Here is a 24,718-nt window from a genome sequence, read left to right on the forward strand (position 1 = left end):
ATTAGATTTCCATTCTTCTACTTGGATATATTTTCTTATTTCAAATTGTACTTCCAAAAGTGTTTTCAAGCACTTTTAACTGCAAAGGAAATTTCTGTGTTTTAAAAATCCTTGTAACTACACAATTGAGTAAATTCTTAAATTATTAAGCTGTTATGTAATGAATGACATGCTTAAAAGCAAATACCCAGAATCTAATAAGTATTGCCGAAATACCTTCCAAGTAATGAATATGCCCAATTCAAATAAGTCATGGATTTATATTTTTAAATTTGAAATATGTAAGATTTCATTATAGATCATCATTAACAGATAAACACTTGTAATCAGTTTTGAAAATAGGAACACTAAGGAAAAAGTAGCTTTCCTGTTAAACACTTACATTACAAAAAGTAGTACTAAGTTATTATTATTTTGAGTTTCAGCAATAAAAGTGTATGAGAATTTATATTCTATGTAATAGCTTTGATATTGTATCTTGACCCACAGAGCCTAAAATATTTATTACCTGTTTCCTTACAGAAAAATGTTTGCCAACCCCAGTTCCTTATACTGCCAAGGTGATAAGACTTGTCTTCTTAATCATAAGCCACATACATTCTTCTATTTGTACTACAAACAATTGTGTAACTTGGGAAAGATCCACTTTCTAGTTTTAGTTAGTTTTATGTGTATATATATATATATTTTTTTTTAATTTTTTTTTTAGTTGTAGATGGACACGGTACCTTTATTTTATTTATTTATTTTTATGTGGTGCTGAGGACTGAACCCAGTGCCTCACACATGCTAGGCAAGTGCTACACCAATGCGCTGTTACCCCAGCCCCTTAATTAGTTATATTTTTTTAAGTGTTATTACTTTAATTTTTTTTCCTTCCTTTCAGGGCAATTCCACATCCTCGAGGTCATGCACATTTAGCAGCACTTGTCAACCATGACTGTAAGTAGTTTCTGAAATTTTTTCAGTGTAGATGTCTTTGAAGAAAAAAGTGGAGTTTTTATTTGGTGTATGTTTTTGTTTGTTTTATTGCAGGTGCAAAATAGGGTTTTGAAAGTAAGCTTTTTAAAAACAGATGTTCTCCAGAAGAGAAAATTAATTATTGAATTTTTTTACTCTAATATATTTTTTGTCTTTAATCTGCTTTTACTTCAGTTTGCTAATAGCTCAGGTACTTCTAAGGTTGGGGATGAAGGCCTAGATGTACTTTGTATCATTTTGTATGCAGTTCCACTAATTTTTATAGACAAGAGAATATATTTGAAGTTTAGTTCAATTTTTGTATCTAAATGTGGCCATATTCATGTGTATGTATAAAGTTAGTTTGATATAATGATTGTGAGAAGAGTTACTTTTAAAGTCAGGTATAGACAACAAAATAAATTCTATAAAAATATAAGTTTAGTTACAGCAATGATGTATGTGAAAAATATATATGATCAGCTTCATCATTTAGTCAGACGAACATCATCCCAATTCATGTAAAAACAGGATCTTGTAACTGTATAATTTATTGGATCAAGAAAGATGTAAATTTTTTTTGCTCTCAGGATTAAATGTAATATTGTTTCTTAGAATTTAATTTGCATGTAAATTATAAAACTTAAGACTGTTTTTTATCAGAATTTACTTTTACACATTTAATCCTGATGCATTTTCTCAACTTAATGTTGTTTTAAATAACGTATTATTATATTTGTAAAGTTTAGATATTTTCATTTGAGAATAGATAAAAATGTAAACCAATCTGTAACATGTATGTATTTTTGAATAATATAACTTCTCTACTTAGTTTTTGTTTTGTCTTTTTTTTTTTGTCTCTTAGCTTACAACTTTTCTCACAGAATAGATCATTTGTCTTTTGGAGAACTTATTCCAGGAATTATTAATCCTTTAGATGGAACTGAAAAAATTACTATAGATCGTAAGTATTTATTAATTATTCTTGTAATTTACATGTAGGAAATGGCTTTTATAACCTTGCTTTTAGTATGTTTTTAATTATCCTCTTACCCCCTAGTAAAGATAATCTTTAAATGGCTGATGGATTATTTATGTAGAGAGAATTTGTCTTAGAATTGCACAAAATTTGAGTGCTAAAAAATAAGTTATATAGTACAGAGCCAGGCTTGGTGGCACACACCTGTAATCTTAACTAAAGTCTGGGGTGTAGCTCCCTGGTAGAGCATTTGCTTAGCATGCATGAGACCCTGGGTTCTATTCCCTGAGTTGCAAAACAAATAATGTCATAGAACAGAATAAAGAAATTAGAGTTATGAGTAGGCAGGGGAAAGAGAATTTTAACAGTCAAAATATAGGAAAGGTTGATATGTTAATTGGGCATAAGTGCATTTTTCTATATTCACCAACCAAAAGACTTATTAATATAGTCAAAAGTACTACATTATAGGACAGATAACTTCTTTCAGTGTTTTTTTAAACATTGAATTTCAATAAAAATATTAGTTTATTTTCCATGTTTTTCTGAAAATGTTTGATTGCCTTTTCTTTACTTATCTGGTCATAGTAAAAAATAAAGGTTGGGATATAGCTCATCAACTGTACCTTTTAAGGACCTACCTTACACTTTTGGAGCACAGATCGTGTTATAATTGCACTAAATATTCCCATTCAAAACAAGCAAGGAAGGAGTGAGTCAGTGGTCTATAGCAGTTTTCTAATTCAACTGGACAAATGTGACATTTCCCTGCTCTAGGAATGGAGATGTGCGTTGATTTTGTCCTATTCTGCTTCTAGGCAGGTTTCCCTAATCCCCCATGCTTTCTTTATTTCTCTTTGCTTTGTCCTCTGAAAAGTATTCCTGCTTTCCCATATCTTTTTTAGCCGTATCTAAAGAGGGCACGGAGGATATCCCTTTCTTAGTAGCTAAACACCTCTCTTAGCCTACATCCAGTTTATATAAAAGTTGTGAATCCATAAGTTTTTAAATTTTTAGCTTAAACATGTATTTTCTTTTAATGCACACTCACAGACTTTGTTGGTCTTTAAGTATATCATGTTTTCATTTAATTCTGTGTGCCAAAACTTACAGAATTCTTTATGAGATATGCCTCATTTTATAAACTTAATTCTACAGAATTTGGGCTTATCAACCTTCCATGAAACATGCCTAAATTGCTCCAAATCAGTGAAGGGAAGTACATTCTGTTCTTGGTGAACTTGGGCAAAGGCAGGGAGGAAGAAGTGTACACAAACCATACTGTCTTCCATGACTCATATTTGCCTTGCGGGTTTATTTTGTTTGTAGTATTTTAAAATATGTTTAATTTATTACTACATTTGATTTTCTAAAGATCACATATGTAGATACCGATTCTTGGATTCTTTTTTAAAATAGTGCTTCTGGTATTACATGGGGATGAATAGATGTCCATTTTAAGTAGGATATGCTCTGTCCCGTTTGTGTCATACCCTTCTTGAAAATTAGAAATTGTGGTTAATTGACTTGTCTGAAACTGTAAACCTAGTAAATGGCAAAACACTGATTAAAACTCAGGTTACATTCCCACTAACTTTGCCTTATAGAAAGATTTGTTGAGGGTTCCTGTTACATAGTAATTTAACTCTTTATTTTTTACTATAATATGACCAGGTAGGTAAATATTTAGTTTTTTTTTAAAGTATTCTTGGGCTGCTCTCTATCACAATTATTGAGGTCTTTGTGAAAAGTGCATATTCCTGGTCATCTTATCCATTTAAATTAGAGTCTCTGGGGAAATGGCCAAGGATTGTGTGTGTGTGTGTGGGGGGGTGTGTGCTGGGGAATGAACTCACGCCTTGTGCATATGAGGCAAGCACTCTATAACTGAGCTATATCCCCAGCCCACAGGACTAGGATTTTTATTTTAAAGAAGCTATTTATCTGGTTCTTTAAAATTAATTTTAAATTACTATATTTATACATAGTTAATTTTCAGAAGAAAATTACTATGCTGAGTGAAGTACATCTGTTTTCATTTGGACATAATGTGGCCTCATTGCTCATCTACAGACACACCTAATTTTTTAGAGTATACCTAGAGAATGAAGATTACTTCATTACCAGTATTACCAATTACTAAGTATTACCAATTACTGACAATGATGGAGCAGAATTTTAGAACTGAAAAGTTTAATAGATTTCTTACCTACTTTGTTATTTGGTATTTTTTGCTTGTATTAAACCTAGGCATGCCATAAAAATGACCCTCTTAATTTCACAGTAGTCATTTAGAAGTTTGTTAGTGTATCTTAAGATAAAAGGAGAAACTGAAAATTATGATGATTATACTATTGTAATTTTATTTTACTCATATTCCTGTACTACAAAGAAATGTTACCTTTATTTTTCCACGTTTCATATGAGAATGATAATGATTATAAGGGCTACCTAACTAAATCACTAGTTCATATTTTTTAACATTGTATGTTTGTGTATTGTGTGTGTATGTGTAAGAGAAAAAGAAAGAGCAAGAGAAAGAAAGTGCAACCATGAGTATATTTTGATTTTATTAGACATTAAGTCAAATATAATATTAAATTTTAAGTTTAATGTATTTTCTAGAAGAAGGTTCTATTGCTATTGGATTGATAAAAAAATAATTTGTTTTTATTTTAGACAACCAGATGTTCCAATATTTTATTACAGTTGTGCCAACAAAACTACATACATATAAAATTTCAGCAGATACCCATCAGTTTTCTGTGACAGAAAGGGTAAGTTGATTCTGATTGGTAAAATTATTTTTAAATTTTTTTGTTAGTGTTTTATAGCCCCCCAGGTACAAGGTTCAAATTTAGTTGGTTCCTTTTCTCATTTTAAAATTTGTAGGAATTTTGAAATGAATTAACATTTTATTTTAAGCCAAAAATTTATCAGAAGTATTAGTGTATTCTAGAGTGAGAACAGAATTTTTTTTAAAATCTGAAATGTTTCTATCAATGAAAACTTTGAATCATTAAACTATGGTGACATCACTTATTCATAATGTCTTTACTCTTTTTAACATGTTTACTTTTATAATATTTTTTCCTCTATATTGTTCTTAATTGGCCAGCAGATTTTCTGATGTCTTCGCTGTTTATTTACTTTTAATATTTTCTTTTAGTTGTAGATGGACACAATATCTTTATTTTATTTATTTATTTATTTTTATGTGGTCTGAGGATCAAACCCAGTGCCTCATATGTACTAGGCAAGCACTCTACCACTGAGCCCCAACTCAGCCTTCTGTTATTTATTTTTTAGTAAATGTTCCTACCATGGAACATATGTGGTTCTTATACATCAGATAGCAAATTTAGAGGGCTTGCCTCCTCCAAGTTAGTACTTTGTAGTTATCTGGTAAAGTGTTCTGGAACCTCAGAATAGTGTGGTTTTATAAATAAATACTGACAATGATGGAGCAGAATTTTAGAACTGAAAAGTTTAATAGATTTCTTACCTACTTTGTTATTTGTTTTTTGTGGAGCTGAATATAAAAATCAGGGCCTTGCACATGCTAAGCAAGTACTTTTACCATTGAGCTACATCTCCAGCCCTTATTTTCTTGTTTTTATATTTAAGAATTGTAAACATTCAAATACTAACATCAAGAAGAATTGCAAGACAAAAAATAAGTGCTTTTTAAAATTTTCTTTTCTTCATTTGTAGTTTTCTTTTTGTATACTTGTAACTTATTATGACCAGGTTCTTAATAATTGTAGAATTTTCCATGTTCTGAAATTAGGTGGGTTTTTTTAGGGGTGAAATTTTGTGTCTAACTTTTCAAGTGGCTCAGGGAGAAAAACCAAGTATATATAATTGTGTGTATTTGTTTATTTTTGTGTGTATATACAAACTAGGTAAAATGTATATAAGTGTATATTGTGCTTTTCAACATTTCTGTAAGAATAAGGAGATATTTTTCACTGTAAGATTAACAAACATCTGGAAGATACTATAAGCTTTGGAGAAAACAGACACATGTATTGCTATGGGAATGTAAAGTGTCATAGTCTCTGTAAAAAGAAGTTCAGCACTATCTGCACAATGATGTATGCATTTATCATTTGACCTAGCAAACCCTTTCCTAGTAATTCTTTTTCAAGATACAGTGAGAATAATACAAAAGTGTTGAGTGTAAAGGTTATTTATTGTATTATTATTTACAATAATAAAGACTAGAAACAACCCAAGCTGTGCATCTATATAATAGAAGAACATGTATCTTCAAAAGGGAAGAATGAAAAAGATCTCTATATACTGATATGAAATTATACCAGAATATATTTAAAAATAACAAATCCAAATAAAAAGTAAAAAAAATATAGCTGGGCACGGTAGTACCTGCTTATGATCCCAGCAGCTCCGGAGGCTGAGACAGGAGGATGGTGAGTTCAAACCCAGCCTCAGCAACAGCAAGGCACCATGTAACACAGTGAGACCCTGTGTCTACATAAAATACAAAATAGCGTGGGAAACTGGCTCAGTGGTTGAGTGCCCTGGGTTCAATCCCAGTACCCCACCCAAAAAATAGGTATATATTAGAATCTCAGAGCATTTAATATTTAGAGGGATGTGAATACTGATATGATGACCAAATTAGTTGTGTTTCACTTGAGAAAAGAAGTGATGAGTTGGTAAAGTGCAGGATTGAGGGGTAGGGAAAGAGGGCTGATCTTTGGTCTTAGAACCCAAAGTAAATCATTAGTCTTTTGTTACATGGACATCGCAGTCTCTAACATATCCATATATGTGGTAACTTCAACACGATATTGAGCATTTCAGAGCTTTAAGGTAAAGTCATTATTAAAAATTTGATCAGTAGCTTGTAAGGTTCTGTTGTGCTAATGATAGGGGAAAGGGTTTTGTAATGCTCCACATAAAAATGTTTGAATTTATCTTGGTAAATAATTATATCATTCGTATTCCTAAAAGCATACAGTTTAGTTAAAACTTCTACAAACAGAATCTGGCACAAAAGTTACAACAACGCGCTATGGTAGCATAGTGTTTGGAGCCATAATAGAAAATTATTAGTTTCCAAACTTGAGTTTTGAAGTATAAGCAGGATGGAATGAAATAGATTTTTTTTTTCTTAATGTTTACACTGGTAGATCTATGATTCTAGTGGCATTCCTTTTTGTTTGTTTGTTTGTTTAAATCCTTTTAAAACTGAAACAGTTGTTCAAATATTACCTTTCAACTTAGTGCATTGTCTTTTTTTCATGTTGTGTAGTTCAAAATGAATAGCAGAAACTGAAATTATTTGCTTTTTTAAATTTGATGACATAAATGACAGGAAAGAAATATGATTATTTTGTAAATTCCTAGCAGATAAATACTACAAAACTATATCAAAATATAAACTTAGTTCTTATTGTTTTGGTCAATGAGGAACATGCTATTCAGTTGTAAGCTCTTGGACTCAGTATGAAACTCAAATGTAAGCTGACCTATTTGAGAAAATAGGAAAGAATGAGCCAGGTTGGTGGCACATGCCCGTAATCCCAGCACCTCCAGAGGTTAAGACAGGAAGATCACAAATTTGAGGCCACCCTCAGCATTTTAGCAAGACCCTGTCTTATAGTTTGATGGTAAAACACCCCCACCCTCCACCCTAGGTTCAATCCCCAATACTGCAAAAAAAAAAAGAAAAACTATAAGAAAGAATAATTTTGCTCTTTTGATAGTTTCAGAAGCTAACCACACAAAGAATACTGAATAACTGTGTCTGAAGAGTTTAATTTGGTAGGATAATTCATAAAGAATTTTGAATGTCTTGTATAGTAGAGTTGTACAACTTAATACTGTCGATATATGATAACATTCAGATAACAAATTTTGTTTCTCTCTTCCTCCTTTTCTTCCCCTTCCTTTTAGGAACGTATCATTAACCATGCTGCAGGCAGCCATGGAGTCTCTGGGATATTTATGAAATATGATCTCAGTTCTCTTATGGTGACAGTTACTGAGGAGCATATGCCATTCTGGCAGTTTTTTGTAAGACTTTGTGGTATTGTTGGAGGAATCTTTTCAACAACAGGTTAACAGTCATTTCTCTGTCTTAATTTCTAAAAAGTATCTATTAATTACACTTAAGATACTTCTCCTTAAAAGGGGGCAGTATACACATTCTTATGTTTTAATATTTGAAGAACTTTTTGTTTAACGTTAATTTCAAACCTCTAAAATTATATTGACTCACCATTAAGAGTAACTAATTTCACAGCATTCACTAATTGAAGGGATATTTGGTAAGCTACAAATATCCTGGGGGTTAACAGAAGACAGAACTAGAATTAAATCAGCCAATTTTCTTGGTGGTAGCCTTGAATGAGTCACCTACCTTTTCTGGAATTGTTTTGTCATCTGTGAAAATCACAATGAAAGATATAAGTTGTAAGTGTAGTATGGAGATAAATGAGAAAATGCATAGAAATAGTCACTTAAATTCAAATTTTCTTTTCATTTAAGCTTTATACTGTGTAAAATCATATCTTATGCTACTTTCAACTTTGTAGTATGTGGGATTTTTTTTCAATCCATAATGTTTTGATTTTTGGCCCCAAATTCTGAAATTCTTTTAAAGATCATTTGCAAAATTGTAATGATGAAAATTTGAGATTTAAGCATAATAGGTAAAGTAGAGAAAAAGTTCACTTCCTTTTTCATCTTTAGTTCCTGTTTGTATTACATGAAGTTGAATGGTTTATATACTTGAAATCTTTTTTTTTTTTTTTTTTTTTTTTGATACTTGGGATTGAACCTTTGGGTGCTCACCCACTGAGCCACATTCCCACCCCTTTTTATATTTCTCATTTTGAGACAGGGTCCGGCTAAGTTGTTTAGGACCTTGCTGAGTTACTAAGGATGGCCTCAGCCTTGTGATCATCCTGCCTTATATTTCCAAGTCATCATTTTTTTTTTTTTTGATACCCAGGATTGAACTAAGGGGCACTCAATCACTGAGCCACATCCCCAGTCTTATTTTATATTTTATTTAGAGACAGGGCCTCACTGAGTTGCCTAGCGCCTCTCTTTTGCTGAGGCTGGCTTTGAACTCCTGATCCTTCTGCCTCAGCCTCCTGAGCTGCGGGGATTACAGGTGTGCACCATTGCTCCTAGCAAGGCATCATATTCTTAAGCATATTTTTTTAAACAAATGAATAACTTTTCTATGTATTCCTTGTTTTGTGCTTTATTTAAACGTGTTAATTTATTTTCAAAATTATAGGGGAAAACCTTGAAAAGATTATGTCAATTCAAAACCTTGTCAAGGTTATGAATTATATGGCCTTGTGATTTTGAAAAAAACACTAATTTGTTTTTAAATGTATAATTATCTTCTTATTTATTTATTTTTTTCTTTTTGGTACTGGGGATTGAACCCAGGGGTACTTAACCACTGAGCCACATCTTCAGCCCTTTTTATATTTTTTTAGAGACAGGGTCTTGCTAAGTTGCTTAGGGCCTCACTAAGTTGCGACTGTTGGCTTTGAACTTGTGATCCTCCTGCCTCAGTGTCCTGAGCTACTGGGGTTACAGGTATGCCCCACTGTGCCTTACTATCTGTCTTAGTTTTTAACCATGAAAGAGAATAATACAAACAACTTTGTTTCCTTCCTTAATTTATTTCATTATAGTTGAGATTTTTATTCATGTATAGCAATTTCAGAATAATTTAAAAACATAAACATTTTTTGTTACAGGCATGTTACATGGAATTGGAAAATTTATAGTTGAAATAATTTGCTGTCGTTTCAGACTTGGAGCCTATAAATCTGTCCATTCTGTAAGTGATATTATATACATGGTGCTGATCTCTGAATCATAATATCATTTCTAAATCTAAATAGTCACTTTTTGTGCCTAGAAAGAATTACCCAAAATACAGCTTTGTGTTTAGAGAAAATAGTATAAGGAATAAAACTAATGATTTGGTCTTTTTTCTCCCTTTTCCCTTTAGGTTCCCTTTGAGGATGGCCACACAGACAACCACTTACCTCTTTTAGAAAATAATACACATTAGCAACTCCTGAGGGAAGGAGATAAACTTTTTGCCTGAGACATAAAACCTTTTTTAATAATAAAATATTGTGCAATACATTCAAAGAAAAGAAAATATGAGTGAGAACCTGGAAACACACTTATTTTAAAAAAGAAAAAAAAAGGGAAAAAAAAAAACAGCCCAAACTGAAATCCTGTGTATGTTATGTCTGTTACAAATGTCCTAGAAGAAATTATGCAGCTAATCGGTGAATAAGTCCATCTGGAGTATTGGTTTGAAGATGACTCCTTCTGATACTTTCACAACAAATGGACAGTGTTGAACTCAAATCTTATTTCTTGGTAACAAAGCCTGAAGGAAGGAAATGAAACCACATCTAAAGGAAAAGGCATTGATAACTGCAAATGTTTGCGTCCTTTTGTTTTTAAGAGATATGATGTGAGAATAAAAATATGTAAAACTTATGGAAAACTAGTCTAGACTTTAAAAAATTGTGATCAGTTCACAATGTTAATAAAGAAAACAGGGACTAGTCCCTATGTTATAGCCATATTAATGTTAAGCCATATTGACAAGACCATTTTATCCAGTATTTTGGTCTTATGAAAGTAACTGCTTTTCTTTAATTCTTGACGTTTATAACCATTCAAGGTAGAATCTTAGAAGACTAAGGTGAAATCTCCCAAGGGCAGATATGTAAGTGGTATGATATGTAACAGAGATATCATTCACAAATTGTATAGTGGAGACTCTAGGGAAAAGAAAGCACATTCTTTTTTTAAGATGCTGTTCCTTAATCTGATCATTATTTATTGGTATATTTTGAGTGATGGGGGTGAGAAAAAAAGATCCACTTCTGATAACAAAAATTATTAGTCTGTTAATAATAAGAGGAAAACCGGAATATTTTATACATGTGATAAATGGGGAGCAGGGTAAATTTAAATAAATTAGAAGTATGAAGCAAATTTTAAGTATGACAAGATAATGTCAGGTCTCAGAGGTGCCATATTGAACAATGTCCGTTAAACTAAAAGCTGGATTATGAAGGAAATATTTCATTCAGTATGTCCTGAATGTGATTGATTTGTGTTAGGTTAAGGTTGTTTTTTTTTTTCCATAACCTTTTAAGGGTTGGTTTAAAATTTCTAGAATATAAAAGATTAAAATAATGAAAGGGAGCTATCACGTAGGTGCCATTAAAACCTATATTTGGAATATGCATGTCAACATCAGTTTTCCTTTTATAATACTTAATAATAGTAGAAGAGTCATCAGTCATTTCCCAAAGTTTAAATCATTTAAGGAAATGGGGAAACAAGATTCCAGGTAGGTAATGAGACTAGCAGAAGATTTTAGTCCTTAACAAATAGACTTAAACGACTAGATTAAAAATGGTGGTTTTAGAGAGTGGTGGGTCACAAGTTATAGTTTTTCAAGTGAAAAAGTTTTAAAGATAAAAGCTGTTTTTCTTTTTTTAAAATCAGAATATTTTTTATTTTGGTTAGAAGTGGAATCAGTTAATAGGAAGATAGACTTCCTTAAAAAGAGGGTAAACCATAGAGAAATCCAGGTCAAAACTATTTTGCAGTAAGGCTTATGGAGAATGATATTTTGCCTAAAATAACAGAAGCATCTTTGTTTAAAATATACAGGATCACAAAGACCTAATGTTAACTGATAAATATAAATGACATGTTTTAAAAGATTTTTTAATTGAAAGTCCAAATAATGAACAAGCCTTCTTTGTGTTTTTTATTTCTTCTAATATTATTTGCAACAAAGGTGGGCTAGAAACGAATACAACATTTCTCAAAAGGAGATTAATTGGAGAGAATTAGAATTTTTGCTACTGACTTTAGACTGGTTATTGGTCTTCCTAACCTGCTTGTCAGAAAATTCAATCAACTTTTGAGGGTTTTTTTTTTTTTTAATGGGAGGAAAGTGCTGATTTAGGGTTACTTTCAGGATTATAGCTGTTAAATATCTTTTTAAAAGATTTTTTAAAATTATTTTGTATTTATATGATTTTTAACTATTTCCATGTTTTCTAAATACCACATTAAAATTTTAATGAAATTAATCTGTCCCATTAAAACTGACTATAAAGGGATTTCATTAGTTCAAAATTCTGCTTTGCCATACATCTTCAGAGTTAAGATTTTCAAATAGAGGCATATTTTTGGCATTGAAAGAATTAAAATTTTTCTGTCCAGCTCTTTGAATGATGAAGTATAACTATGTATTAAGATTCCTTAGGTGTTTTTGTCCTCTCCAAGTGTTTCACTTTCATCCTGGAAAGCACTTTTCTGACCTACCAGTCATGCAACTTTATGTCTGTGGGTCCCTCTAGCCCTGATACTCAACTTTATTACTTAGTCCAATCCTCCTTTTCATTGTGTATTCATAATCTATTATGTATATGTTCCAGCATACATATTTTAAAAATCAGGGACCTCAAATTACTTGAAATGTAATTTTTAAACTGTGTTTTCATATATTAGCTATGAGGAAGATTAAATATTTAGGTGAATAATTCACCTAAATATCTGTACACTTCAGAACTACCTCTTCAGAATAGCTTAGCTCAATATTAATCAGAATTATTATCTAATAATTCTGTAATTCATAAAATTACTTCTGGTTCTCAGATGATGAATATACATTATTCTCCTGCACATTTTTGATAGAAAGCATTGTATTTTTATAATAATTTACGGCCACAAAATTTATAATCTATAGTTTTAACTTTAGAATTCATAAAGAAATGATTAATATTTTAATATTGGAAGTAAAGATATACCATGCATTTTAATCTTACATAATTTAAATACTGGATAGTAAATTTATATGTAACTCTTCTGCATCAAAATTCAGTTTATACTTGAGATCAAGGTGTATTTTTTAACCATTCAAAAATTAATTAAACCTGGGATCTTTACAATCTCAGCATGCCATTTAACCTAGTACTTTCCCTTCTCTCTGAATTCTAGCAAATCAAATGGAGTCAACCTTTTTCACCACCATCAAAATAAAAAAGGTGGTAAGCCATATGTTTACTGCCTTATGCTATACTGCCTATATTAATACTCAAGTATTCCCTTATTGTGATGATATGCTCAAAATATATATCCCCCCCTTTTGAAATATGTCTTAATGATGAAATCACCTTACATTATTGAAAAAAACTGCCTTGGATTTTTAAAAAATTTTATCCCAGGAACAGAACAGGAAACATTTAGTGTCTCAACTGCAAACATTTGACCCTAAATAAAATTACAAATTATAAAACATTTTCTTTGTTTTTTCAATCTTAGAAAATTAAGATCATGTACCTACAAATAAACCTCAGTTCCTTATATTTAAACCTTTTTTTCTCATAGATAAACTACATGAATATTTAAATATCACTTGGTTATATTTGCTTTTACTCTAGATGGAGCTAAACTGCTATGTTAAAAGTGGAAGAGTGACCAAAGTTGAGCTAATTCATATAGGTCTGTAAAAAATTGAGTACAGATAAGATTACAATTGATAAAATATAAAACATTTAAGTAATTTTATTTTGCAACTCCAAATAATATTGGATGTTTAGCCAAAAGAATTAAGTTAAATCTTCCAAATAGTAGAACTAATGCAATTTATGTAGTAATTTTAAAACTGAGAAGGCATAAGGAAAACTTACAAAATTAATGAAAATTTTTTACGTCAGCAACAGTTTACATAAATATGTAATGAATGTATTGCAAATTCTTTGTATTCTTTTTTCAGGTAGTTGTCACTTTAGTAACTACCTTTTTAGTTTTTAATTTTATTTATTTTGCAATGTTGGCAATCAAACCCAGGCCTTGGAATATGTTAGCCACTCCCTCTACCACCGAGTCATACCTGCCCCCAACCCCTACCTTTAATTTCTTTAAGGTATTTTTTATAATTCATCCAAGTTGCCATACCTCACATCTCTCCTCTGATATTCAATTCCAGATTAAAATAAGTGTTTTAGAATAGGGATTCACTAAAATTTGTATCAATAAAGATATTTCTGCTATTTAAACTCAATTTCAGTTAAGCTCCTTTGCTACAACAGTAGCTGTACTTCTAGGGGATTGCTGTCTCTCAACCAATAACATTTTAAAACCAACAAGTACTACTCTTCATTTTGTTAGTTTCTGGAAAATATTTTTTCAAAGTAACCTAGGCAGTGAGATTTTTAAAACTTTGTAGGCATATGGGACAAATATTACTTTTTATCATAAACTGTTGCTTATATATTTCCAGATATTAGAAGAACAGTTCTAGAAAAGTAGCCATTTAAAAATTTGCATATGATTCCTGTTAATTTAAAAATTTGTGTTTCTGGAAAGTTTAGTTCATCTAATTTTTATATTCTTTGTGAGATAACATGCTCTGGCTATGAGATTATTTACCTTGGAATTTATTTAAATGGGATGTTAACTAGAAATTAGGTTAGCATAAAATTTCTATGAAAAGTTTACTAAGTTGTGTACCCATTTTCAATTTTTTCTAGTATTAATTGCCTTAGGCAATTAATATTCACTACTATATTAAGTATCATGTGGGTGTAGAATATAGGGATTACCAAACTTCCTTTTAAACATAGGTACTTTTACTTTTTATTTGCTCCCCAAAGTAGAAGATTCTTTCCCATTGCTCCGAATATATTAGACATTCAAGTTATTGTTAATTGGTCCTGATATGAACTACTTATATAATAGGGATTCTCTGTCATGCAGGTACCTTTTACTGCTGAATCATTACAAGAGCACTCAGTATTCCTGTCATTTATCTGATGCCACTGATAAAACATTCATGTAAATGTAATCCTACAAAGGGTATCAGAAAAAAAGTGAAGTATTGTGTACCTGTATTTTTATATTCATCCTATAGATATTCCTGTGGTTTTATTTGTACAGAGTTCTTTGGAAGGTTATTTCTTTTTTCTGGGGTCGGGTACAGGGTGGTGTTATGTGATGATCTGCTATCACATGCAGCTAAACAAATACACAACACTAGAAGAGGAAGTTTTTAATTCAAAGTTTTATTTAATCAAAAGTCAAAATGTGAGTACTTGATCAGTGGAGTTACTGAATTGATGCAACATACAATAATCAAAAGATAGTAAATGCTTAGAATTATTGTGTTTAAATCCAATCCATTGAACTTTATCTTGATTTCATATTTTTACTGTATCCACATTTTGTATTACTGTAATTTAAAAGTATCATATAGACATCTCAAACTGGTGTTTTGTTTCAGAGCTGAGTTGTCTGCCATAGAAAGTAGTTCCTAGATCTTATGTCAAATTGGTAGAAACATTGCTCAGAAGAGTCTCCCCAAAATGCCCTTTATGATACTGCCGTAAGGCCTTATATATTTCAACTACCAGAATGTACCTTTTTGAATATTACTAATTAATTATTTCAGAAGGTGAGCATAAATGTAACTGCTATTCTTTATTAACTTTTTCAACTAGTTGTGTGGTGATGATTACTTTTTAGATCCCAAAAGTCATATTTGAATAATATTGTTTTAGCATGTTTTAGCATGAAGAAAAGTAATCAACATGCACTCTCAAATATGAGAAAAGTTGGGATAACAGTTATTACTATGGGAATGTGAGAGCATATAAAGATTTTACTAATTTGTATTATATAAAACATTTTAGGCAAGAAAAACCCTCTAAACTTAATGAAATCCACTTTTCTGCTGTACATTGTACAGTCAACATTGTACAATTGAAATAATCAAGATACTAATAAATCCTCTGGTGATCACAGAAGAGTAATTTTCCCCACTTTATATAAGAAAACAAACTGGATTTTAAATTTTTATTTGAAATTTTGCTTTCATCAATGGCAAAGATGAGGTGACTGGGTTTTTAAGATTCTGGTCTAGGAATTTCCTTCCCCTTTAGCCACTCAAATACATGCCTAATGAGTGAAATAAGCTTAAATATAAGGGCTTTGGCAATTTTAATCAATAAGCAGGAAACTCACAAGAAAAGATTATCCATAAAACTGGTGATTAAATAGTAGTTATCAAAATTTTATGAGATGTTATTATTAATGTTGACTTGAAAGCATAGTGAGACTCTCCAATGCAAATATGCTTAAGTCCTCATTCTATACACAATTATTTACACTTCTTGATCTTTTTTTTTTTTTTTTTTTAGTTTTTAAGAAGTGGATATAGTTAAGAAAAATGGTAAATGTGAACTCACTTTTCTGATTCTACTCCTTAACCAGGACTCTGTTACAGCATAGAAAGGAAGGAGAGCCACTCCAGTGGGGAATTGTTTAACTTAAAGCATTTGTGAGGGTGTTGAGATCACAATTCCTCTACTTGTCTTGTGTTCAGACCTTTCTCCCAGTTACCCCAGTATGTTTCCAGGGTTAGTACTGCCTTAGCTTATTTTGGCTTCTCCATATGTTCTTCCTTGCTTATTGAGTTGAAATTAATCCTCTCAAAGAGAAAAGCTAAATAAGAAAAGTGGGAGCATTTTCACATTGAGTATGCAAGAGCCTAGACTAGAGTGTTAGGAAATAATCTGGAAGTAATTTTTTCCTAAAATATGTATGGCTATAGTCTAGTTTGTGACTTTCCTTCTTTCATGGAAATAAAAACAGACAGTTAAGAAATAGTGATGAATACATAACAGCATATTTGACATATGTCAGCTTGGACATGTTCCTTGTTACTTCCTAATCTTGAGAACCACAGTTTACTGTTTTGAGAGGTATCTGAGAGGTTCCGAAAAGGTGAATGTTGAATGTTCTTAGATCTTTAGCGTTCTGGATGCCCTAAAGTAGGAGAGGAACTTATAACAGAAGCTCACAATGAAGAACCACATATTCCGGGCCATTTGAGATCTTGCAATGAGAAGGCACCAGATGATAAGAAAGAGGGCAGTATTAAAGAAGTAGTGAATATTTCGGAGCCTGGGGAAGAGACAGACATAACCAAAGTTAACATAGTACAAACACTCAACTGTGTGATCTTAAGCATAAATGTCTTTTCCTGGTTGTAATCAGCAAATATTAAGTAGAGTATGTGGCATGATTTGATGGCTTTTTGGTTTCTGTATCTTATTTCCACAACATTCTGAATAATCATTTCTCTAGCTAGATTCTCTTTGCTCATCTCTCTCTATTTTTAAGCTATTTTACAAACATGACCAGTATAATCTTTTAAAAATATATTTGACTTCATTACCATATCATAAATCTTCACTGGTTCTTGTTTATCAGAGGATAAATTCTAAAGTTCTTGGCCTGCTTTTCAGATTTCCTTCCTGTTTATAATCTGCTTTTCCATTCTTATTATTTTCTGCATTGCTATTATTATTTGTACCTCCAGGATTATGGCTGAAAGAAATGTAAGGAAGTTGAAGGAACTGAAGAGTAGCTAAGTGATTTTTCTTGGATTACATATAATAATCAGGTCTCTTGCCTTTGGAATTTTTTTTATATCACATTATGATAGGGTGTGGTAAAAGAAATAGAAACTTGAATTTAAATCTGGCTCCTGTACTAAGGAGGTGTTACCATGGATAAGTTGTTTGCCTCTTTGATCTTAAATACTTTCGTGATAAAAATGGGATAATGAAAATAATACCCGCCTCATAGGGGTGTAGTGAAGTCTAAATGAAGCAGTGTATTATTATAGGGAATAGTATGGAACACAGGACTTGCAGAAAGTGCTTAAGAAAAATTAATTCCTCCCTTTCCCTTCTCAAATTCTATCTGGTACAAAGTGACATACACAATAGATGCTCCATAAATATTACCTGAGTAATTATGCTTACCTTTTTAAGTGTTGCTTTGCTTCTGGGATCCCAGCCATATCCTCTTTCAATATGTATTTCTTAACTCCCAAAACATAATTTTCAATGTATTCTAGCCAGTTCAACTGGCTCACATCAAAGTTGAATACCTGCAAGGCAAGAGAGATTATGTGTTGCCAGAATTGCACAGCTGAATAGGCACTTTGTCCACTTGATGAAATTTCTTTTACATAAAGGAGTGACACTCAGTTATAAGAGATAGGTTAGACCCCCCCCCCCACAAACCCTGTGATAATTTGGAGCTGTTACTTCAAAAGAACTGATAATATAGATCACCATTTACATAAGACTATTTAAACAGGGACCAAGCCAAAACAGTTGACATTCAGGAAGTCTTGTGAGGAAAATTTAAAAGAACTAGTATTAAGTGTTATGATTTTGAAATAAGATGTCCCTCCAGAGCTCCTGTGTTTCGGCAGGAATATTCAGAGGGGAAGTAATTGGCTTGTGAAAGCTGTAACCTAACCAGTCCATCCTAGTTTGAACAAACTAGGTAGTAACTATAGGCAAGAGAGACATAGTTGGGGGAGGTGGGACACTGTGACCCTGTCCCCTGCCCCCCTATGCTTCCTTTCTCTTTACCAGAAGCAGCTTCCCTTAGGAATGCCCTTCCCCCCCATGAGACCTCTGAAAATGAGCTCCAAAATAACTTCTTTAAGTTATTGTTGCCAGGTATTTTGATCACAGCAAAACAAAGCTAATACAATCTGGTGAAAGCTTGTGATTGGCTTGGTATGCTTTTTCAAGTAAATGATGAATGATTATTATAAATATTAATGGGATGACATGTTAGTGACTGAAATATAACTTACATATCTTTCCCATACCTCTTAAATTTTAGCATTGTTCCCTTGGCCTACTATTCTTTCTTCCATTACTACTTCATTACATACATGAAATTAAGTAACCCATTCCTTAAAGCTTTTTATATTTAAGAAGTTAGTGGTAAAAGAAAAGAGATGAAAGAAGATGGAGGGCAGAAGGAAAGGAAGCGATTTATTTATGGAGAAAGTGTTGCTACATAGAGATAGACACTGTAAATAACAATAAGGAAAGTTTAAAAATGTTTTGCATCATTAAAGTGTATTTTCTATTTAGTTTGTTACTGAAAGCTAGTGTAAAGTTTTGAATTGCTTCCAACAGATTTTATCTCTGCTCCATTTTGAAAGTAATGCTGTGGTGTGGCAGGATCATGAGGACCAGCTTCCTACAGACAGCCCTAGGATGAGTTGAGAAGGAAAACATTAGGTCATCCATGAGCCATCCATACATCTTTTCAAAATCTCCATAAAACGAGCTTAACTAGAAAAATAGAGAAAAAGAGCTTCAAATATAATAGATAATTTTGATTGAATATAAAGAATTTGGGGCAATAAAACAACAGGAAGAGTGTCAGGAAGATTGTGGTAACTCTGGAAATATTTAAAGTGTTAGGTTCTTCTTGAGTGGTTTGAGTATGATCCTGTTGAAAAAAAGATTGCGTTAGACAATCTTCACACTGGGTAGATTTAATTTTGAAGGTTTTTATTTAGTATATTTGAGAAGAATGGCATGAAAAATGAACTTACGCTAGCATTAAAAAAAGTTCAATATTTTATAAATCTTAGCAAGTGGAATTTCTTTAAGCAGTCTAGTCTTCCCCATAAGAAGCTTTCTCTTCCTTGGATGTACAGCAGTCTCAGATCACTTTTTGCTTAATAAAATCCTATTAGTAAAGAATTTTCCTCTGGGCAATGAAGGTGAGTTGTCTGATTAGATTTAACTGATTAAACTCTCATTGAGACCTCACTAGAAAGGACTTTAATCTTAACAGCAAAACATCTTAATTCAAATAAACGATGTTCCTGAAACAACAGCTGGCACAAGATGGGTATTCAGTAAGTACTGGCTGAATATATAAAAGAATTGCAGTTTAGTAAAATTAATGTTATTCTTTGTGTGTGTGTGTGTGTCGCTGGGGAGCAAACCTAGGGCTTTGTGCACTCTGCCACTGAATTACATCCCTAGCTCCTTAATATTAACTTTAAAAAACAAACGTTTGGGCTGGGGATGTGGCTCAAGCAATAGTGTGTTCACCTGGCATGCATGGGGCACTGGGTTCAATCCTCAACACCACATAAAAATAAAATAAAAGATATTGTGTCCACCTAAAAAAAAAAAACTAAAAATAAAAAACCAAAAGTTTATTTTTGTTACATAGCATTTTTGTTTGTTATTTGATGTTTATATAAGGTTTATATGAATATTACCAAATTAAACTTAGTTTCCTTTTTATTTTTAGACAACCTTTCCTTTTTTTCAACAGCCTTTAATGGAGGCATAGATTGTTCTAAATAAAAGGCATAAATTGTCAAGATCAAAAAACCAATCACAACTAAAAGTTGAGTTTATTGACTTTAAAATGGCCACAGGGGAGGCTGAGGCAGGGGGATCATAAGTTCAAAATCAGCCTGGCAACTTAGTAAGACTGCCTCAAAAACAAATAAATAAAAATTGCTGGGGATGTTGCTCAGTGGTACAGCACTTGCTTAGTGTGCACAAGGCATGCATAAATGAATGAATGAATGAATGAATGAATGAATGAATGAATGCCAGCTACCAGTTTCTGAAAATCTCTTGGGCTTTTTTTTTTAGTGGTTTTCCTATAACTAGGATATAATAAAATTCTAAAGAAAATTGGTTTGACATCTTAAGGATTTAGTAGTTCTCTAGGGCTACTTAATCCTCATCTTTTATATGCAAATAAAAATGTTATATATTAATCACAGAAAACCATCTTAGACCTTGGAGGGAGGTGAGTAAATATTAATATCCTTAGTTAACATTATGAGCATTCAATGAATATTTATTTAATGAATGAACTCTTTGCTGATTTATTATCCATATTGCTTTTTGTTAATATTCTCCACTTTCACAGAGGAACATGATCAGAAATAACCTTTTCCCGAAGCTGTTACTATGTTTGCTTTAGAGATATTATCTATTATGTCTTAGAAAACCATGATAGGAAACCCTTTATAAACACTCGTTAGATATTAAATATAAGAGAGCTTTGCTTTAAACATTAGTAAATATTCACCTTTGGGACAAGGAATTTCATGTTCACTTTGTCCCCAGAAAGCTCAAGAACAAATTCCCTGCCTCAAGAACAACTTCCCTAGCAACTTAGTAGGATCTAAAAACATTTTTGTTTTTTTCATTCTTAGCCATGACACTCTGACTTGTATTGGCTTGTACTTCAACTAGTTTGGTAGTTCATTTCATTTCTATTTTGTTCTTTTATTGTATGTATTAATTCAAGTTTTCACAAGCCTTTGTAAAATTTGAAGTGCTAACAAAGAGCACATGAGGTTAACAAGTTCCATAGCACTCCATAGACTTGTCCAGAAATTGAATTGCTTTGGGGCTGGGGTTGTACCTCAGTCAGTGGCAGAGAGCTTGCCTCACATGTGTGAGGTACTGGGTTCGATTCTCAGCAACACATATAAATAAAAAATAAATAAAGGTCCATCAACAACTAAAACAATATTTTAAAAAAGAAGTTGAATTGCTTTCAACAGTAGTTCCATTATCACTTTGTTGAGTATGTTTGTGGTTATCACTAAATATTTATTCATTTATATAAATAGAGGCTTTTATTTTTATGCTGTTTCACACTACTGAGTTAGATTTCAGTGAAGTTCTAGTTAGGAATTTTTTATTAAAAATTTTTAATTTTTATTAGCAAATCAAACTGAATTCCGAGCCACACTGGAATTCAGTAATTACATTTAGGATTATTACCTTTGCTAAAATATTTTGAGAGCATGGTCAAATCCACTGAAACTATTCCCATACACATTTTTAGTCATTTTAGGTTGAAACTTACTATTTCAATGCTGTCAAGTACAAAATAAATAGAAAACATTTTTAAAACAATTGTTTCTTAGGAGAAAATGCCAATCATTAGAGAGGAAGTAAAAACTTTTAAAAGTTTAGTTAAAACTTTAGTAATGTCATAAGGATATGCTCAGGGAAAATGAAACCTAGGACATGTACAAAGTACAAAAGACTTCTGCGTTTGTGAATTTTAGAATCTGCAGAGGTTTATCCTTTGTGGTTGTTAAGAAACTAAGGAAATAAGTGATGCTGATACCAAAAAGAGATGGCCTATCTTAAAAATTAGAATTGCATTGTGGAAGAAAAATATTGCAGGAAGGAGACCATACTGGTGGGGTGAAATTTAGATGAGGTAGAATGCATAGTGTAGGGGTTAGCTTTAAAATAGATAAGAAGGGCTGGGCATGGTGGTGCCCATGTGTAATCCTGGCAGCTCAGGAGGCTGAGGCAAGAGGATTGCAAATTCAAAGCCAGCCTCAGCAACTTAGTGAGGCCCTAAGGAACTCAGCAAGACCTTGTCTCTAAATAAAATATAAAAAAGAGTTGAGGATGTGGCTCAGTGGTTGAATGTCCCTGTGTTTAATCCTCAGTACCAGGGAGAAAAAAAAAAAAAGGAACTGTAGCTGTGGAGATGCAGATCAATTTTAATTTGTCAAGTATAGTAGATGAAAGAGTTTATGAACAATAAAAATGAACAATAAAATAATTTTTTATTGACAGCATAGTACATAGGGGAAAGTCAGAGATAATGAGGGCTTGTGGTGAATATGACTACTGAGGGATGAAAAAAGAATTTCAGGATGGAAGTACAGTAGACGAAATACATCATTGCAGAGCAGCAGTGGAAATCTAACTGAAGTCCAAGAACATAGGTTTCTTACCTCCATTAAACTCATTTCCTTTCACTGTGTCTGATTTTCTTAGGAAAAAATTATCTGTGTATATAACCAAAACTTCCTCCATTGCCTTTATGAGTTGAATAATCCTAAATTCCAAATGAGTAAGATTCTCCTGTTGTCTGCACCAGTGCTGTACTTACTCTCTGGTCCTCAGGACTCAGCTCTGACATCAGCATTTCTGTATTGTATGTGCTCCATTCCCAACTCCGGTTGATGAAGTACTCCAGCATGGAAATAGTTCTTAAAAGCCGATTCATGAGCTTTGTCATCCTAAGAACGAGATCAATTAGAAGCAGATATCAGTGCACCACAGATGGCTACTATATTGGGATGACACTATATTGGGATGGATGACAAATTTTATTGAAGAAAAATCTTATTCCTCTTCTTTTTCTCCAATTCCTCATTAAAATTCTTAATCGTTTTTTTTTTCTTCCATCTTAACTCTGTTGAATGAAGGAAAGGGAATGAATTTAAAGGAGATTCCTCTATCAGGCACTTTAATACCAAAGTCTTCTTTCTGCCATCTCTTTCCTAAGAGTAGCAAACTTACTTTTAAAACAGCCTGCTATACCCCCCTAAGGACACACTGTTCATTTTTTGAATTCTGAGGGAGACAGTTGGAAAACTTATTTCTCTTTATTGTATGTTCTTGCATTTTTAAAAAATAAATAGTCTCTGAGATCTTAGTATATAACTCCTGGAGAGAAGCATTGACCATATTAGCATCTGGGGAACTAAAGCATTTGCCAGTTGTAATGCAGACCTAAGGAGAAAAGAACCCACTCTTGATAACCTGAATTATGCACAGCACTGATACTTCTAAGAAATATTCTCTCTGCTATTTTGCATAATATTATCTTTATAAATAAATATTTGCATTTTCATAAATAGGTAACATAGACTTAAGACTGTGTCAAAGCCAATATTACAACTTAGTTTTGAACAACCTCCAAAAATCTCTGTGCAATCTCATAACCTTGTATCTCATGACTTGAGGTAATTTTCCAATTCTGTGGTCAGAACTTGAAACAGCTCCTTTGTGTGAATCTTCCAAGTTTAATACAATTAGCAAGAAACTTTCATATGTGTTATTATTTGATCCTCACAATACAACTATGAGGTCATCAACATTGATATTACTTATATTCACTTCATAGAAAGATTATGTTCAAAGTGACATTGCTAATACTCCAACTTAGTTCTTTGGATTATAAAGCATTTGATTTTTATCTTAATTAAACCAATCTTCATAATAGTGATTACTGTATTCAATGCAGTAATGAGTTATGGTGCTATTTTGGGGATTTGGTTTTATTTTTGGTTAAATTCTAAAGCCTGTGTACCCAATGACTCATGGGGTACTTATCTCACTGTATTATGGAAAATTTCTTAAACAGAAGGTAGATATCATTGTTCTTTGACTCAAATATTATAATAGAGTTCCATTTAACTGTAATTATATAAATCTCTGACCCAACTCTGATACAATTGATGTGATTTTAATAGTTGCACTTTAATTCTAAAAAATAATAGTCATACAAACAGTATTATCATTGTATATATAGGACTATATTGACCTAATGGTATTTATTTTTTTAGGAAAAAAAAGAATTTATCACTCTAAGGTAGAAAAGTTTTTCTTAATAGCTAAAATACAAAAATGGTAAAAGAATGATTTATTTTACCTCATAAAAATTTAAAACATCTTTAGCAATAATAGAAATTATTATTCTAAACATTTTGATGTAAAGTCCTATAAAATAGATATGATCACTATCCTCTTTTTACAGAAGAGGAAGTTGGGACTTACAGAAATGAACTAATTTTAGGGCTTTTATGCCACAAAACAAAAGAACCCATTTCCCACCAAAATTACAGTTTGGTTTCTTGAAAACAAAACACATAAGGATTTTTATTGTCTCTTCCTCCTGTGTTTTTATTTTTTACATACTGAACTTTCTGCTATTTATCTAAGTCTTTTAACCCTGACTATTTTGAACGTTTTAGCATTTCTGCTGTAATTCTTTTTTTACTTTTTATATTTAATAAGCCCCATTCAAGGGCTGAGGCTATAGCTCAGA

At 32.0% G+C, this 24,718-nt stretch overlaps 2 protein-coding genes across 11 annotated transcripts in view; one reads left to right on the forward strand and one right to left on the reverse strand.

The window, feature by feature from the left end:
• Window positions 1-11,731, forward strand: part of Ergic2 (ERGIC and golgi 2) — a 78,446-nt gene extending 66,715 nt beyond the window's left edge. For all 5 annotated transcript variants that reach the window (XM_078014974.1, XM_078014976.1, XM_005339931.4 and 2 more), the window contains 6 exons: window positions 887-942; window positions 1,826-1,924; window positions 4,619-4,716; window positions 7,865-8,027; window positions 9,694-9,776; window positions 9,951-11,731. In XM_078014974.1, the coding sequence (XP_077871100.1) occupies window positions 887-942; window positions 1,826-1,924; window positions 4,619-4,716; window positions 7,865-8,027; window positions 9,694-9,776; window positions 9,951-10,013 (562 nt within the window). In that variant the 3' untranslated portion in view covers window positions 10,014-11,731. The remainder of the gene's footprint in view (window positions 1-886; window positions 943-1,825; window positions 1,925-4,618; window positions 4,717-7,864; window positions 8,028-9,693; window positions 9,777-9,950) is intronic.
• A 3,301-nt stretch (window positions 11,732-15,032) lies between these two features.
• The window catches only part of Far2 (fatty acyl-CoA reductase 2), a 133,227-nt gene continuing 123,541 nt past the window's right edge, over window positions 15,033-24,718 (reverse strand). For all 6 annotated transcript variants that reach the window (XM_005339930.4, XM_040280850.2, XM_040280849.2 and 3 more), the window contains 3 exons: window positions 22,775-22,904; window positions 17,818-17,945; window positions 15,033-16,951 (listed from right to left, as the gene is read on the reverse strand). In XM_005339930.4, the coding sequence (XP_005339987.1) occupies window positions 16,789-16,951; window positions 17,818-17,945; window positions 22,775-22,904 (421 nt within the window). In that variant the 3' untranslated portion in view covers window positions 15,033-16,788. The remainder of the gene's footprint in view (window positions 16,952-17,817; window positions 17,946-22,774; window positions 22,905-24,718) is intronic.

Source organism: Ictidomys tridecemlineatus, chromosome 6 (assembly GCF_052094955.1).
Source record: "Ictidomys tridecemlineatus isolate mIctTri1 chromosome 6, mIctTri1.hap1, whole genome shotgun sequence".
NCBI classification, from domain to species: domain Eukaryota; kingdom Metazoa; phylum Chordata; class Mammalia; order Rodentia; family Sciuridae; genus Ictidomys; species Ictidomys tridecemlineatus.